Consider the following 13,059-nt stretch of genomic DNA (forward strand, 5'->3'; position numbering starts at 1 on the left):
AAAAAGCACAGTTTGATTGGTACACCCGGTATACAATGAAAATTTACCTGTTTAGCAACAATATTATTACAGTGGTATTGTTAAAGACTCAGGCTATAACATATTCCACAGAGTGTTCCGAACTGTAAGGAAAAAACACAGTATGATTGTTACACCCAGTATAAAATGACATTTACCTGTCTAGCAACAATATTAACATATTGAGATTTTTAAATAATAAATCTGTAACATACTAAAAAAATCACTTAAATCGGCCAACAGGTTTAGGAAATATGAGACATCAAAAATGACCAAATTTTTAAGTGGGCCGATTTCTATGCACGTGAGTTTATATTGATAGAATATACAGAAATTTTAAAAATACGAATTAGTCAATATGAAAGTCTTTCACTAAAAAATAATAATAATATGTAATAAGATGGAGAATCAGGAGAAACGACGAGGTTAATGAATTGAATGAAGGTTATGATATTGTAAGATTTGTGGAAAGTCAAAGACTGTGATGCGATGCAAAAACAACAAAGAAAATATTACAATGGAAGGCGAAAAAAGGAAGGCCTAGAACGAGATGGTTGGATGACGTGGAAGATGACCTGAAAACCATGAACATAAGACAATGGAGAAGAAGGGCACAAGAGACTTATCCAGGATTATGATGCCAAAAGAAGAAGAAAGAATAAGATTCGCGTTCATTAAACTAAATCATCTGTTATGAGTCTTTAGAAATAAGCATATGCATGTATTTTAAAGATAGTAGGCACATTTCTCCTCCTCATTCCTTGAGCCCTTGTCGGGGCGTGGTGAAACTCTAAATATTGTTAACTTGCTGTCTCCATTGTCTGCGGTCCTGTGCTAGATGGACGGCTTCTTGTAGGAATTTACCCACCAGTTTTCATTTGGGCCCTGATTCTAATTCAAATTTCGACTCAAAACAAGTCGCAATCAATATGACGACGTTGAAATGCGACTGTGCGAGCCTTGTGGATTTTAGTTGAACTAACGAAATGATGTCATAAAATAGCGACTTATCGAAATTAATAGCGACTCCAAAAAAGTGGTTGATATTATAATTTCGAGTCGAAATTATTAATTATTGTGACACGGACATGAATGAATGGCCGAAAGCGAGGTTAGGTTTAGTTTAGGAGATGTGTTTTGTTTGTTTCTTGCAAGGCAAGGAAAACTAAAGCAAAATGTATTAATATGGCTGGGTTTTATGGAAATTTGCTGGTTTTGGAGCAAGTAGATAGAATAGTATTAAATTAGAAATATAATAATTGAGAATTTCCACCACGTGAATTATCAACACAATGAAAGATGTAAGGTAATAATCTGGGAAAATTAGTATAAAACAAGGAACATTATGTACCAGCTATTTTATTGCTGGTCATGCTGGAATCAAATCTTAAGATTTCATATATTAGTAATATAGCTATGCAAAGCCCTCAGAAAGTGTGTTATTTGGTTTATAAACAAATTAGCGCTCCGAAATCTTTTTTTCAATTATTGCTTTGTAACTCAGAAGATTTTAACGTTAAACCAAAAACACTCTCGCATAAAAATTCACTGTAATTTAATTCTGCACATAGATATTTTTCCGATTTCCTTCGGCTGAAATTTTCCTCGAAAAATTCGGGTTTTCCAAACAAAATTTTTAATTTTCAACTAAAATTTTAGGGAAGTAATTATTTATTAATAATTAAATAACTTGGTGGCATAAATCTTTTTTGTTATGAGTGTCTTGAAGATATGAAAATTTGTATGTACAAAGAGGATCGGAATAAAAAGGTAATGGTTCTAAGATTGATATCTTGTTGTTTATAACTCTGTTGCAAATGCCGGTCAAATTTGACCGGTTATACCTGGAACCACTCAATTCGATTTTTTTTTCTTCGAAGAAGAAGCTGTGCCCTTTTCAACAGCGTTAATTTAATTTAATTTAATCTGATATTTTCTGAGTGGTTCCATTTGTTTATAAGCCAAAAAATTGTTTCTTTATAATATTCCTGAGACCGCTTAAATAGACCAATTTTAATTCTGTAAAGTACGTTGAATAGGTATAGTGCTTTTTTATACGAAAATCATAGTTATTGTGGTATATCATAATCTTTCTGGTTATTATTTCGACCGAAATTTTTTAATTAACATTTTAATTATTGCTAAACTATTGATTAGATTGTCGTCGGCCTCCTGATATACAGAAGTTTTGTTGAAGGAAATCGGAAAAAAATTTTGTGCTGAACTAAATTGCGGGGAATTTTTATTTGAGTGTTTTTGGTTTAAAGGAAAAATCTTAGGAGTTACAGAGCACTAATTGAAAAAAAAAGAAGATTTGGGAGTGCTAATTTGTTTATAAATAAAATAACACACTTTCTGCGGACTTGTCATACCCCATATTACTAATACAGGGGTGGCGAACCTTTTTATATTAGAAGGCCAATTTTCATTTTACCATTTTTGAGAAGGCCGCATCCATATAGATATACGATTTAATTAAAGGGATTTATATGCAAAATTAAAATGCATAATTTTCTTTGCAATTAAATAGTTTATTTTTTAAAATGACATACAATTAATAAATTCCAAAAAATTTGACATTTAATTTTACGATCCAGAAAATTTAATGGGATTTCTGTGGTTGTTTATTGGATGACAAAAAAGAAATATTTGGTTCAATTGACGTGGTACGTAATTTAAGTTGATCTTCCAAATGAACATCACTTATTTGATTTCTTAGGCGGGTTTTAATTTGAGTCATGTATGAAAATGTTGCCTCGCAACAATATGTAATTCCAAAACATGAAAGAATTCTTCGTGCGTGTTGTCTTAGACGAGGATAAATAACTGCAGTCTTCCATATTTCAATAGGATCTTTTTTTGAATCGAATTGTGATTTAAAGATATTATCTTCTCCTATCTCAAATAATTCCATTTGATATTCTTTGGGCGCTACGTCGATATCAACAAGGTGTGGTTCGAAAGTTAATTTAAGTGTGACAAGTTTTTCAAAATCTGAGAACCTTTTATTATATTCTTTAATTAATATATCCAGAACAGAAACATACTCATCCAAATTTTGAGGGGAATAATTTTGCTCCATCATAATTTCCGATAACTGTGGGAAATGTTCTTTAGAAATTTCTAATCGATTTAGTACAGATTTAAAGAATAAAAGTTTTTTTCGAAAAGCTTGAATTTTTTGCCACATTTCGTTAGTTTTTTCCTGCAAGTTTAAATTCAAATTCAATTCATTTTGCTTCATTGTCATGTCACATAAAAAGGCAGCATTTCTACAAAATTCTTTATCTGATAAATCGCAATATTTCTTTTGTTCTTCAAAAAATAAACAACATTTAGTAAAGTTGATACAGTTATACACCGGCAATTTCGTCGCCTCGACGTTACTTGGCTGCGTTCCTTTATGCAACTGCGAGGATCGTTTTCATGGACGGATAAATAAAGATGGACTAGGCATGCTCTACTCTTTGTTCACCGAAATTTGAAGCCAAACATTTTATAGGCGCGGGGAAGGAATCGAGGTGATAGCAGATAGCATGTGACATTTCCTTCTTAGTCAGTGGCGTACCTTCCAATAATTGAACGGTATTTGAAACAATTTTTTTGTTTGAATAAATGATTACTAATGGTATTTTTAGTATCGTAAACTTTTTTTTATCGTTTAGTATCGTAAAATTTTTATAATTTTTAATTTATGAACAGGCCACAACTTGGGCAAGAAAAGGCCACATGCGGCCTTAAGGCCGCACGTTCGCCACCCCTGTACTAATATATTGCAATCTTAAGAGGAAACAGTAGCGATCAACAGGTAGCGAAAACGCGTTCCAAGATTGCGGCTGTAATTTTGAATATTTTTTCGAGATATTTAGCACACGTATTCGTAATATAATAAAGAATGGCGGTACAGAGCCCAATTTGAAAAATATATTAATATGTGGAAATTACTCTGTAATTAAATACAATATTAAAAAAACGAGCCTGTACCGCCATTAAGAAGAACAAAAAATACACTTTCTTCAAATAAACTTTTTTTTTGCATTTTGGAACTACTAATGAAATAAAAAATTTTAGTAGTTCCAAAATTACACAAAATCTAGGCATCGGATAAAAAGGTTTATTTGAAGAAAGTGTATTTTTTTGTTCTTCTTAATGGCGGTAAAGGCTCTTTTTTAATATTGTATTTAATTACAGAGTAATTTCCACATATTAATATATTTTTCAAATTGGGCTCTGTACCGCCATTCTTTATTACATTACGAATACGTGTGCCAAATATCTCGAAAAAATATTCAAAATTACAGCCGCAATCTTGGAACGCGTTTTTGCTACCTGTTGATCGCTACTGTATCACCTTAAGATTCGATTTTAGCAATAAAATAGCTGGTACATAACTTTTCCCAAAATGACATTTTTTCGATAATTTGCCCAGACTATCAACAAACGTTGCGGTGGTTGCATAGCCAATAAATCCAATAAACAGGAGGACCAACTCAAATTCTGAGCAGTGTCAAAATGATAACGTTAATATCCCCAGTTGGAACTAATATCGAAATGAATAAGAATCGCTATAAATTGTATATGTCCTGGCGGAGTCGAAATTAAATTGCGACATCGAAATGAATTAGAATCAGGCCCTTGGTCTGCTCATCGTCTTGATCTTCGGCCTTCTACCTTTTCTTACGAAAGTTAATTTCATGGTCCCCATTCTTCTGGCTATGTAATTTAGGTATGCTCGATTTACTTTTTTAAATAGCCTGTCTTTTATATGAATCTCTTCCAAAATTGATAGCTTGGTTCTGTGTTCTGTCCAGGACTCACGTAGAATTCTTTTGTAGACCCACATTTCAAAGGCTTCGATCTTCTGTCGATTTTTTTTGAGAGTCCGTGTTTCAGAAATATTCAAGATCATTTACAATGTCCTCAGGTTAACGCTGTACTATTTTCGTGAATTTTACTGTAGAAAGTAGAAGATGATTTTATGTAACATTCTATTGAGATGTAATACATATAATATATAAACATATTGTTATCCCAAATAGAATTGTTAATCGTAGAACTGAAGTAGAAATCATACAGACTTGAAACAATAAATTAAATGAATAACCATTAATAGTCCTGTCGCCGGGGGGTACAACGGCCTCTTTAATTCAGATGGACTTACCCAAGTTTTTTTATGTATTTTGACCCGTAGAACACGAATTTTTTGGGTAACAGTTGATCCGGATGTCGATAAGATTGTTATAAACAAAGAACTTGAGGAATTACATAACAGCGATTTTTCGCAAAACAAAACATTTTTTTGTATTTTTTGGGTGATTCTCAGCAAAAATGGTCTTACAAGTTTTTTCGTAGGATGCATAGTTTTTGAGATAAACGCGGTTGAACTTTCAAAAAATCGAAAAAGTGCAATTTTTGAACCCGAATAACTTTTGATTAAAAAATAAAATGGCAATTATGCTTACTGCATTTGAAAGTTCAAGTCAAATTCTATCGGTTTTGATTATTTGCATTGCTAGCAATTAAGTTTTTATTTGTTAAACAAAGCCATAAACACATAGTGTTTCCCGTGCACAATGCATGTGTTTTAATGTACGTAATCTACGTAGAAATTGTCTGTATGCGGCCTATTCGTTGGATTTCAAATGAGAAATGCATTGAAAACATCATTCAATCACTGTGTTTATAGCTTTGTTTAACAACAAAGAAATTAATTTTTAGTAATGAAAGTAATCAAAACCGATAGAATTTGACTTGAACTTTCATCTGCGGTAAGCAGATTTGCTATTTGATTTTTCAATCAAAAGTTATTCGGGTTCAAAAATTGCAATTTTTCGATTTTTTGAAAGTTCAACCGCGTTTATGACGAAAAGTATGCATCCTACGAAAAAACTTGTAAAAACATTTTTTGCTTAGAATGGCCCAAAAAATACAAAAAAATGCTTTGTTTTGCGAAAAATCGCTGTTATGTGATTCCTCAAGCTCTTTGTTTATAACAATATTATCGACATCCGGATCGACTGTTACCCAAAAAATTCGTGTTCTACGGGTCAAAATACATAAAAAACTTGGGTAAGTCCATCTGAATTCACGAGGCCGTTGTACCCCCACTGGCGACAGGACTATAAGGCAGAATGACTCGAAAAAAAAAGAGGTTTCACGGCGTTTGAAGTGTATAAGTTTTCAACTGAAGCTCCACTATCGTGCGCCCAACTAAATATGTCTACTGTAAATGCCAAATTATATGTTTTATATTTCAGATTTTCGTTCTTGTTTATCACACGTATCTATTTTCCATATTTTATAGACTTCAAGATAGATCAAATCAAGGTTTTTTATAGATTATATATAAATTGAAGTAACTGAGTCCTCTAGAACATTCAAAAATGGGAAGAACACGTTCAAACCAATAAATACCCCATAAGAAATAGTTTTTTGGATTTTTGAAGGTGGGCTAACCTTATGGAAAAATCTGAAAAGATTAGAAATATATTTGTTGATAAAATACAGAAAATAAAAAAAAATTAGACCTGCAGCCATCTCCAAAAAAAGTTATACCTACTATTTAAAAAAAAAATTTTTTGAGGTTATGTATACTTAAGCTACATATCTATAAAACTAGAGATGTTTTGTAAACGCCTCAACTATGCGTGTGAATTTTTTAAGTTTTAAAATTGATTGTATTCCACCTAAAAAAATAAAAACGAAAAGTGACTTTTTTGATGGTGGGAAAAGGGGGGTGGTGGGTTAATTCTTTGCGGCACGAGATTTTATAGATTTTCTAGATACTTGCGGCACAGAAACATTCAATTGCACGTGTAAAATGACCTCGCTTTTCAAGAAACAACTGATAACCATTTGCGTTTGGCTGATAACTAACCCGTGGGAATTTTACCAATTAATGATTATACTTAATAGGAACAGAGGGAATAAGTAATACAAACCTTTTGCGCAGGTGTAACTTGATAAAAATAGATTGGTACTTACGTGGTTCATTTTATGGACCACTGTGCAACATGTAGCAAAAATTTGGTGGTTCAAATTTTAATCCGGTGTGCAAAAGTGTCCTGAGTCTTATTTTTTCTAATTCTGGGAGTGGGAGCATTTTGCCTGTCTTAACGGGGGTACCCTTTAATATAGTTATCCCGTCCATGAGTGGAAAGTTTGCTTTTCTACTGTCGACGCATGTGCTACTGAAAATGGACTCATATTCTTTTTCTCATGATCATCTTTCAGTGCGTCACAGTTTTTCAATTTCTTTCTAACGCATTAAATTGTATGTGACAAAAAAAGGCACGTCCGTGATTACAGACATTTACAACATTTATTCTAGTTGTCGATAGATGGCGCCATAATAAAAAAATATTTTTTTTTAATTAGATAATAATATTACAAATATAATCTGTATAATTTATAAGACTATACAAATCAAAGAAAATACCATTTTATAAATGCAAGAAACACATTTGATTTGTTTTTATTCCAAATTGAAAATAAAATGTGACAGCTGTCAGATTTAACTAAAATGTCATGTTAGAATAAATGTCATAAATGTGTATTATTACGGACTTACCCTCTTTCCTATTATTTGTTACGCACTGAAAAATGCTCATTGTGCCAACGCATTGTGCTCATACGTCTTCTTTTTGGTCCTACTATTTTAGATACAGACTCTTACTGTGCCTAAAATAATTAGCGAATTTTACCTATCCCGAATTTTAGTTAAAGAAACGCACTTGTTGAGATAATAATACTATCACATGACAATAGGACGTTCATAAAGCCTAAAAAAGAGAGAGAGAGACTGTATATATTGCTATAGGATGCTGGTTGTAAAGGAATATAAGGCTATTACCTGTAATAAAGGGGGTTTCTAGAACTAGGGTTCAAAAAGAGCTTTTACAAAAAGAATACAAAATAATTTATTGTAGAGAAAAACAAAATGGAACACAACACACTAGGAAATAGAGAGAAAACAAAACAATACATATAAACAAATAAATCAAACAAATGATCATTCATAGAAACAAACGACTATAAACTATGTTACTTACTAGTGTAATGAGACTTTCAAAATGTCTATGCGTGTGCCCACTATATTGTTTGTCCAAATTCACTGATAGGCTGTGGCTGTGGAGGCGATGTGCCAACTGTGGATTTTTACAGATACCAGCCAAGAACAAAGCGAGCATCTAACACCTTGATACACAAAGGGCACTATACTTTTGATTGATTGTACCTTTAATTGGAGAAAGGTCCGGGACGGAGTTTACTAAAGCACAATAAGGTTGAGATATTGAGATTTCTTTTTCTTAAGTCACACTGCTTTGCTCACTCTTTTGACCGCTACGAGCAACGGGCGTGTTGCTGGGATGTCGACTCAAATCACACTATATTGTCTGTCCAAATTCACTGGTAATAGAGAGTGCTTCGTAGCACTAATAGAGAGAGGACTTCTTCTGAAGAATGCTTTATTCTTGACCGATGTGTCGAGATGCAACAGAGTGTTGCGTTAACTTTTAACGGAACTGACACTTTGTCCTTGACGAATCTTTAGAGATAGAGAACGAAGGTGCACTTTGCGTGGAGTCAAACTTTTTATCCTTGATGGATTCACTTGTTACACTTCCAACGTGATGTTGACTGAGAACACACTCTTGAGTGCAGACGGCAACAGCGCGAGGATGCGCTGGAGTGGCTCATGCAACTTGCATCTTGATCTTGACCGTCTGATATGACGATGAGCACTTTTGAGTGACGTTGAGGGAGCAACAGCGTGTTGCATCGACCTCGTACTGAAACACATAAACACACTGAAAATGAGCTTAAAAGGGCGTGTTGCCTTTTAGGCACATCACATTAAGACTAAACAATTGTTCTTTGTACATATTTACAGCGTTGGCACTGTTGCATTTCAAAGATGGACTTAATTAAACATATTTTCAATAATTTTTACAATGTTCGAATAATTATTCGAAGAGGTAATGGAAGATTGCGCGACCACACACTACGTAGTGTAGTAAACGCAGGCACATGGGTATTTATTAATAAAATAAATTAAAATAAAATCAAATTCATTAAGGTAAGAGAGTTATGCTTCCCCTCCTCGATCACTCCTGGAGTGCCACATTCTTTTTTCACAAAAAATGTACCTTGAAGATATGAAATCCGTACTGTTTTGGGTACTATACGCTCTGTATCAGTACTATTTATTTCGAGCCATTCTGCCTTAGGAGCTCAATCATCACGTTCCTTGTAAAATGTAATTGCTATATTCAGTAGAAGTACGAATCTGTGTACGATCGCAAATTGATATTTCTTTTCATTCTAGAAAATCGAGGTGCGAGGGTTTTTCACACCCCTGCTACGAATGGTACAGTATACAGACGATTTCTAGCATGCTCCACACACCCACGTATTTGTTAGAATGATTTTTTTTATTATTATTTGTGAAAGGTTATGAATATTTTTTATTGCATGTTTTTTTTATAAACTGTATATGCCAACAGAAATATTATTGTAGTACTAATAACAATTGGACATATTTGCAGGCGAGGCACTATGGGCATTTCATCGTCACGACTGAGCTCCACGAAACGGGGCTCCATCCAGACCAGTGGAAACGGTTCCGGTGACGATTCCACCACGCAGGACGAGGCCATGGATGGGGATGATGCCCCCAACTAAATTATTTATATTAAAATATTGCCCATTTAATTTTTATCCATTAATAACAACAGATAATTAGATAGGAGTGGAAATAAACATTTCGATGAGTATTAAGGTTAGAGTGACAAAATGCTGAGGTACACGTCATATGTCATACTTCGTGTACATATACTTCTTACCAAACTAGTATTGTTCTTTATTAAGACCAATAATATAGAATTATTACACTCTATGCAATTTTCAGATTGTATTGTATAAGACCAAAGCAGTTTTCTGATTTAAATGCTTGCAATAATTGCTTTTCTTTCGTAAAATGACCCATACATTTATGTATACTGTAAATTCTTTATTTCTGGATGCTTTTGTGACACTAATAATGTAACATATTACTGCCGTGTGAATTTTCAATCCATATGGAGCATAATTGCAGAGAAACCATTCACTTATATGTGCATTCTTACCTTAACACTACTCTCAACACATATTTGGCCAAAAAATTTTCATTTCTATCTAAAATCGACGTATTATAAAATATCATTCACCTAGCGAAAAAGTTTGCTTCTTTGTAAATACATTTATGTTTTTCTAGTACTTAGCAAGATATTTATAAACTTTCAGTTGGATCAAGACGTATTTTCAGTTGATAGTATCTTAAAGCTGGTAAAAAAATTATTATCTGGCTAAAAACTTGTTCTAAAACGTAATTTTTTCGTACTTAAAAAGAATTTACTTCAAAGGTTTGATGTACATATGTAGTACATATATCAAAAATAGGTATACTGATAGTGGGTGTGTTATATATCCTTGAGGATACTTCTATTTATAGTTCTGATGATTAATAGCTTGTTTGATTGGTGAAAAATGAAATTTAATGCTAATTTACAAGTTTCTACTATAATACTAAAACATCGTAACTATTGCAGAATATAATTATACTACAATCACAATAAAGATACACTAGAAATAACCAAACCACGTTGAATGTTCGAGGAGCACTCCCAAATCATAATTTATAATGTATATACATACATTGTAAATCCCAAATCATGATTTATAATGTATATACATTGTAAATCATGATTCGGGAGTGCTCCTCGTAACATTCAACGTGTTTTGGTTTGTTTATTTCTAGTGTATCTTTATTGTGATTTTAGTATAACTATTGGTTTATTCGGTATTACCATGATTCGATTATATTTCTTTCGGATTGTTGGCATTTAGGAAACGTAAGAATATTCTGATTACTTTTTTCATGTTTCGTCATCCTAATTATTTATTCCCCTTTATTCGCCAATTATTTTATGTAATTATATATTCTAGTTACTGTAATCAGTTACAGTTTTTATTTACTGAAGTCTTGATAAACCTTCGATAAAACGTGGATTATAATTGCTTCCCAGCATCAAGCCAGTCGTGAAATAAAGCCATCTTGATCCAACTTTACTTACAGAAAATTGGCCAGAAGCATTTATTTACTATAAGGGGCCTACCATTTAATGGATTTATTGGTAAAGCTGGTTCTTTCAATCTAAAACGAATGGGCTAGCGTACATTATTTTTTTACATATTGAATTTTTATGTTTTAAGATTTTTATTTATATAAACTTCATCTTGATACTTATTTTGATTTAATTATCTACGTACTTTTTAGTCTGATGACGAGTATTTTTCTTAATTGGGTAAAGTTATCTTTATCGCGTACCAATACCAATTATTCTTTTAATATATTTCATCTTTACATACTTCGAAAGTATAGTCAATGCTAATGTAATAATATATAATGAAAAATAGTATAGACATTAACATTTTGATACACAAGTATATTTGTAGAGTATATATTTTGTAAAGACATCTATATTTTAGTCGAAACATGATTTTGATATGCATGTTTTTGTATAAACAACTTCTTGCATTTTGTAAATATCTTTAAGCGTAATTATGGGGGTTCAGGGCTCATTTTCATTATTCTTTGATGAGTTGAATAAAACTATATCTACATCATCACTTTAGACCGTTTGTTTAAAACCTTTCACAACAACTTTCCCTTTCCTTTCTATCCTATGACTTTCTATCTAAGACTTCTACAGGAACAATAATTTAAGAAACGGCAAAAATAAAGCGCAGTTTTTGTCATATTGCTACAAGAACAATTAAGAACGTCTCACGAAGCAAAAGGTGATAAATATGTTCGAACAAACACAAATTATGAAAGGTCTCATTGAACAATTGGGTGCAAAGTGATCACCTTTTGATTACAGTGATCTCTGAACTATCCAAATCATTAAGTGTTTCGAAATGGCACTTAAAACGCCAACGAGCTAGCCTAACATGCCGAAGAAGTTTTCTTAATGCCGTTTTCATTACTGACATGTTATCAACATAGATATAATGCTGATATCTAAATTCCATTTCACAAACCATAGTTATTTCAAATTTCGTAACTAAATAATGTACATTATTTAGTTATGAAATAACTAAACGCCGTGTACAATTAAAAAACTACACCAGAAGGTATAGATATTGTAACAGGTGTCCCAATAAGAATGGCTCTCGGCCATATCTCAGGAACCGTTTATACTACAGCTTTGGGAAAAAAAATTATAACAAAAGTTGCTCCGAGAAAAGCCTGGAAATTATTTTCATAATTGTAAGTCCACCGCTAGAGGGCGTAATTGAATATCAAAAATTAAAAAATCGAAATTTTACAAAATTTGCCTAATGAAAGGGCACTGGAAATCCAATAATCGTATGCTTTATACAATTATGTGCATATTTTATTTCACAAGTTTAAGTCTACCTGTGCAAATAAGAGGTGGGGGTGAGTGGGAACCTTGTTATGAAAAAATCGTTGTAAGTCCGGTTCTGCTTAATCGATTTTTACAAACTTGGTCTTGTTGAAAACAGCTCTTTTTCGTCAATTAATAGTTATAATTTGGAAATAGCCTATTACGTAATATGCCGGCTAGAAGGCGCTATTTATTTTTTTTTAGAAATCTAGTTTTCTTTGGAAAATATTAAATACAAGTATGTATTTTTTTCCTGTATTACAAAATTAGACCAAATTATCAACAGAATACCGAAAACCGCATGTCGATACCTTTTTTCTATCTCGAGATATCTTAAGAAACGTCATATAAGAGGAAATGTATAGAAGCACGTAGTGTGCTATGGAAAAAAACAAAGGAACATTGTCCAGATGTCACCGTATATAATGACTCAAAACAACAATAAGACAAATAACACTATAAAATATAACAAAAAAAGAGTGTGTACTTTGTACGCGAGTAAGAAGTTATACTTCTATTATTATGATTTTAACGAAATAAATATATTTTAAACAGTTTAATTTTATTTTTATTTAAATATTACACTAAT

General features: G+C 32.4%; 1 protein-coding gene across 6 annotated transcripts in view; it reads left to right on the plus strand.

Annotated features, from left to right (window-relative positions):
* Nucleotides 1-13,059, plus strand: part of LOC114332917 (myosin heavy chain, non-muscle) — a 257,019-nt gene that overhangs the window by 231,438 nt on the left and 12,522 nt on the right. For 2 of the 6 annotated variants that reach the window (XM_028282703.2, XM_028282704.2), the window contains 2 exons: nucleotides 9,347-9,388; nucleotides 9,567-11,688. The exons of 1 other annotated variant lie outside the window; for it this stretch is intronic. In XM_028282703.2, coding sequence (XP_028138504.2) covers nucleotides 9,347-9,388; nucleotides 9,567-9,702 — 178 coding nt within the window. In that variant the 3' untranslated portion in view covers nucleotides 9,703-11,688. Of the gene's footprint in view, nucleotides 1-9,346; nucleotides 9,389-9,566; nucleotides 11,689-13,059 lie in introns of those variants that run through there. 3 more of the 6 variants (XM_028282707.2, XM_028282705.2, XR_007697311.1) reach the window with 2 other exon arrangements.

This window comes from Diabrotica virgifera, chromosome 1 (assembly GCF_917563875.1).
Source record: "Diabrotica virgifera virgifera chromosome 1, PGI_DIABVI_V3a".
Taxonomy (NCBI): Eukaryota; Metazoa; Arthropoda; class Insecta; order Coleoptera; family Chrysomelidae; genus Diabrotica; species Diabrotica virgifera.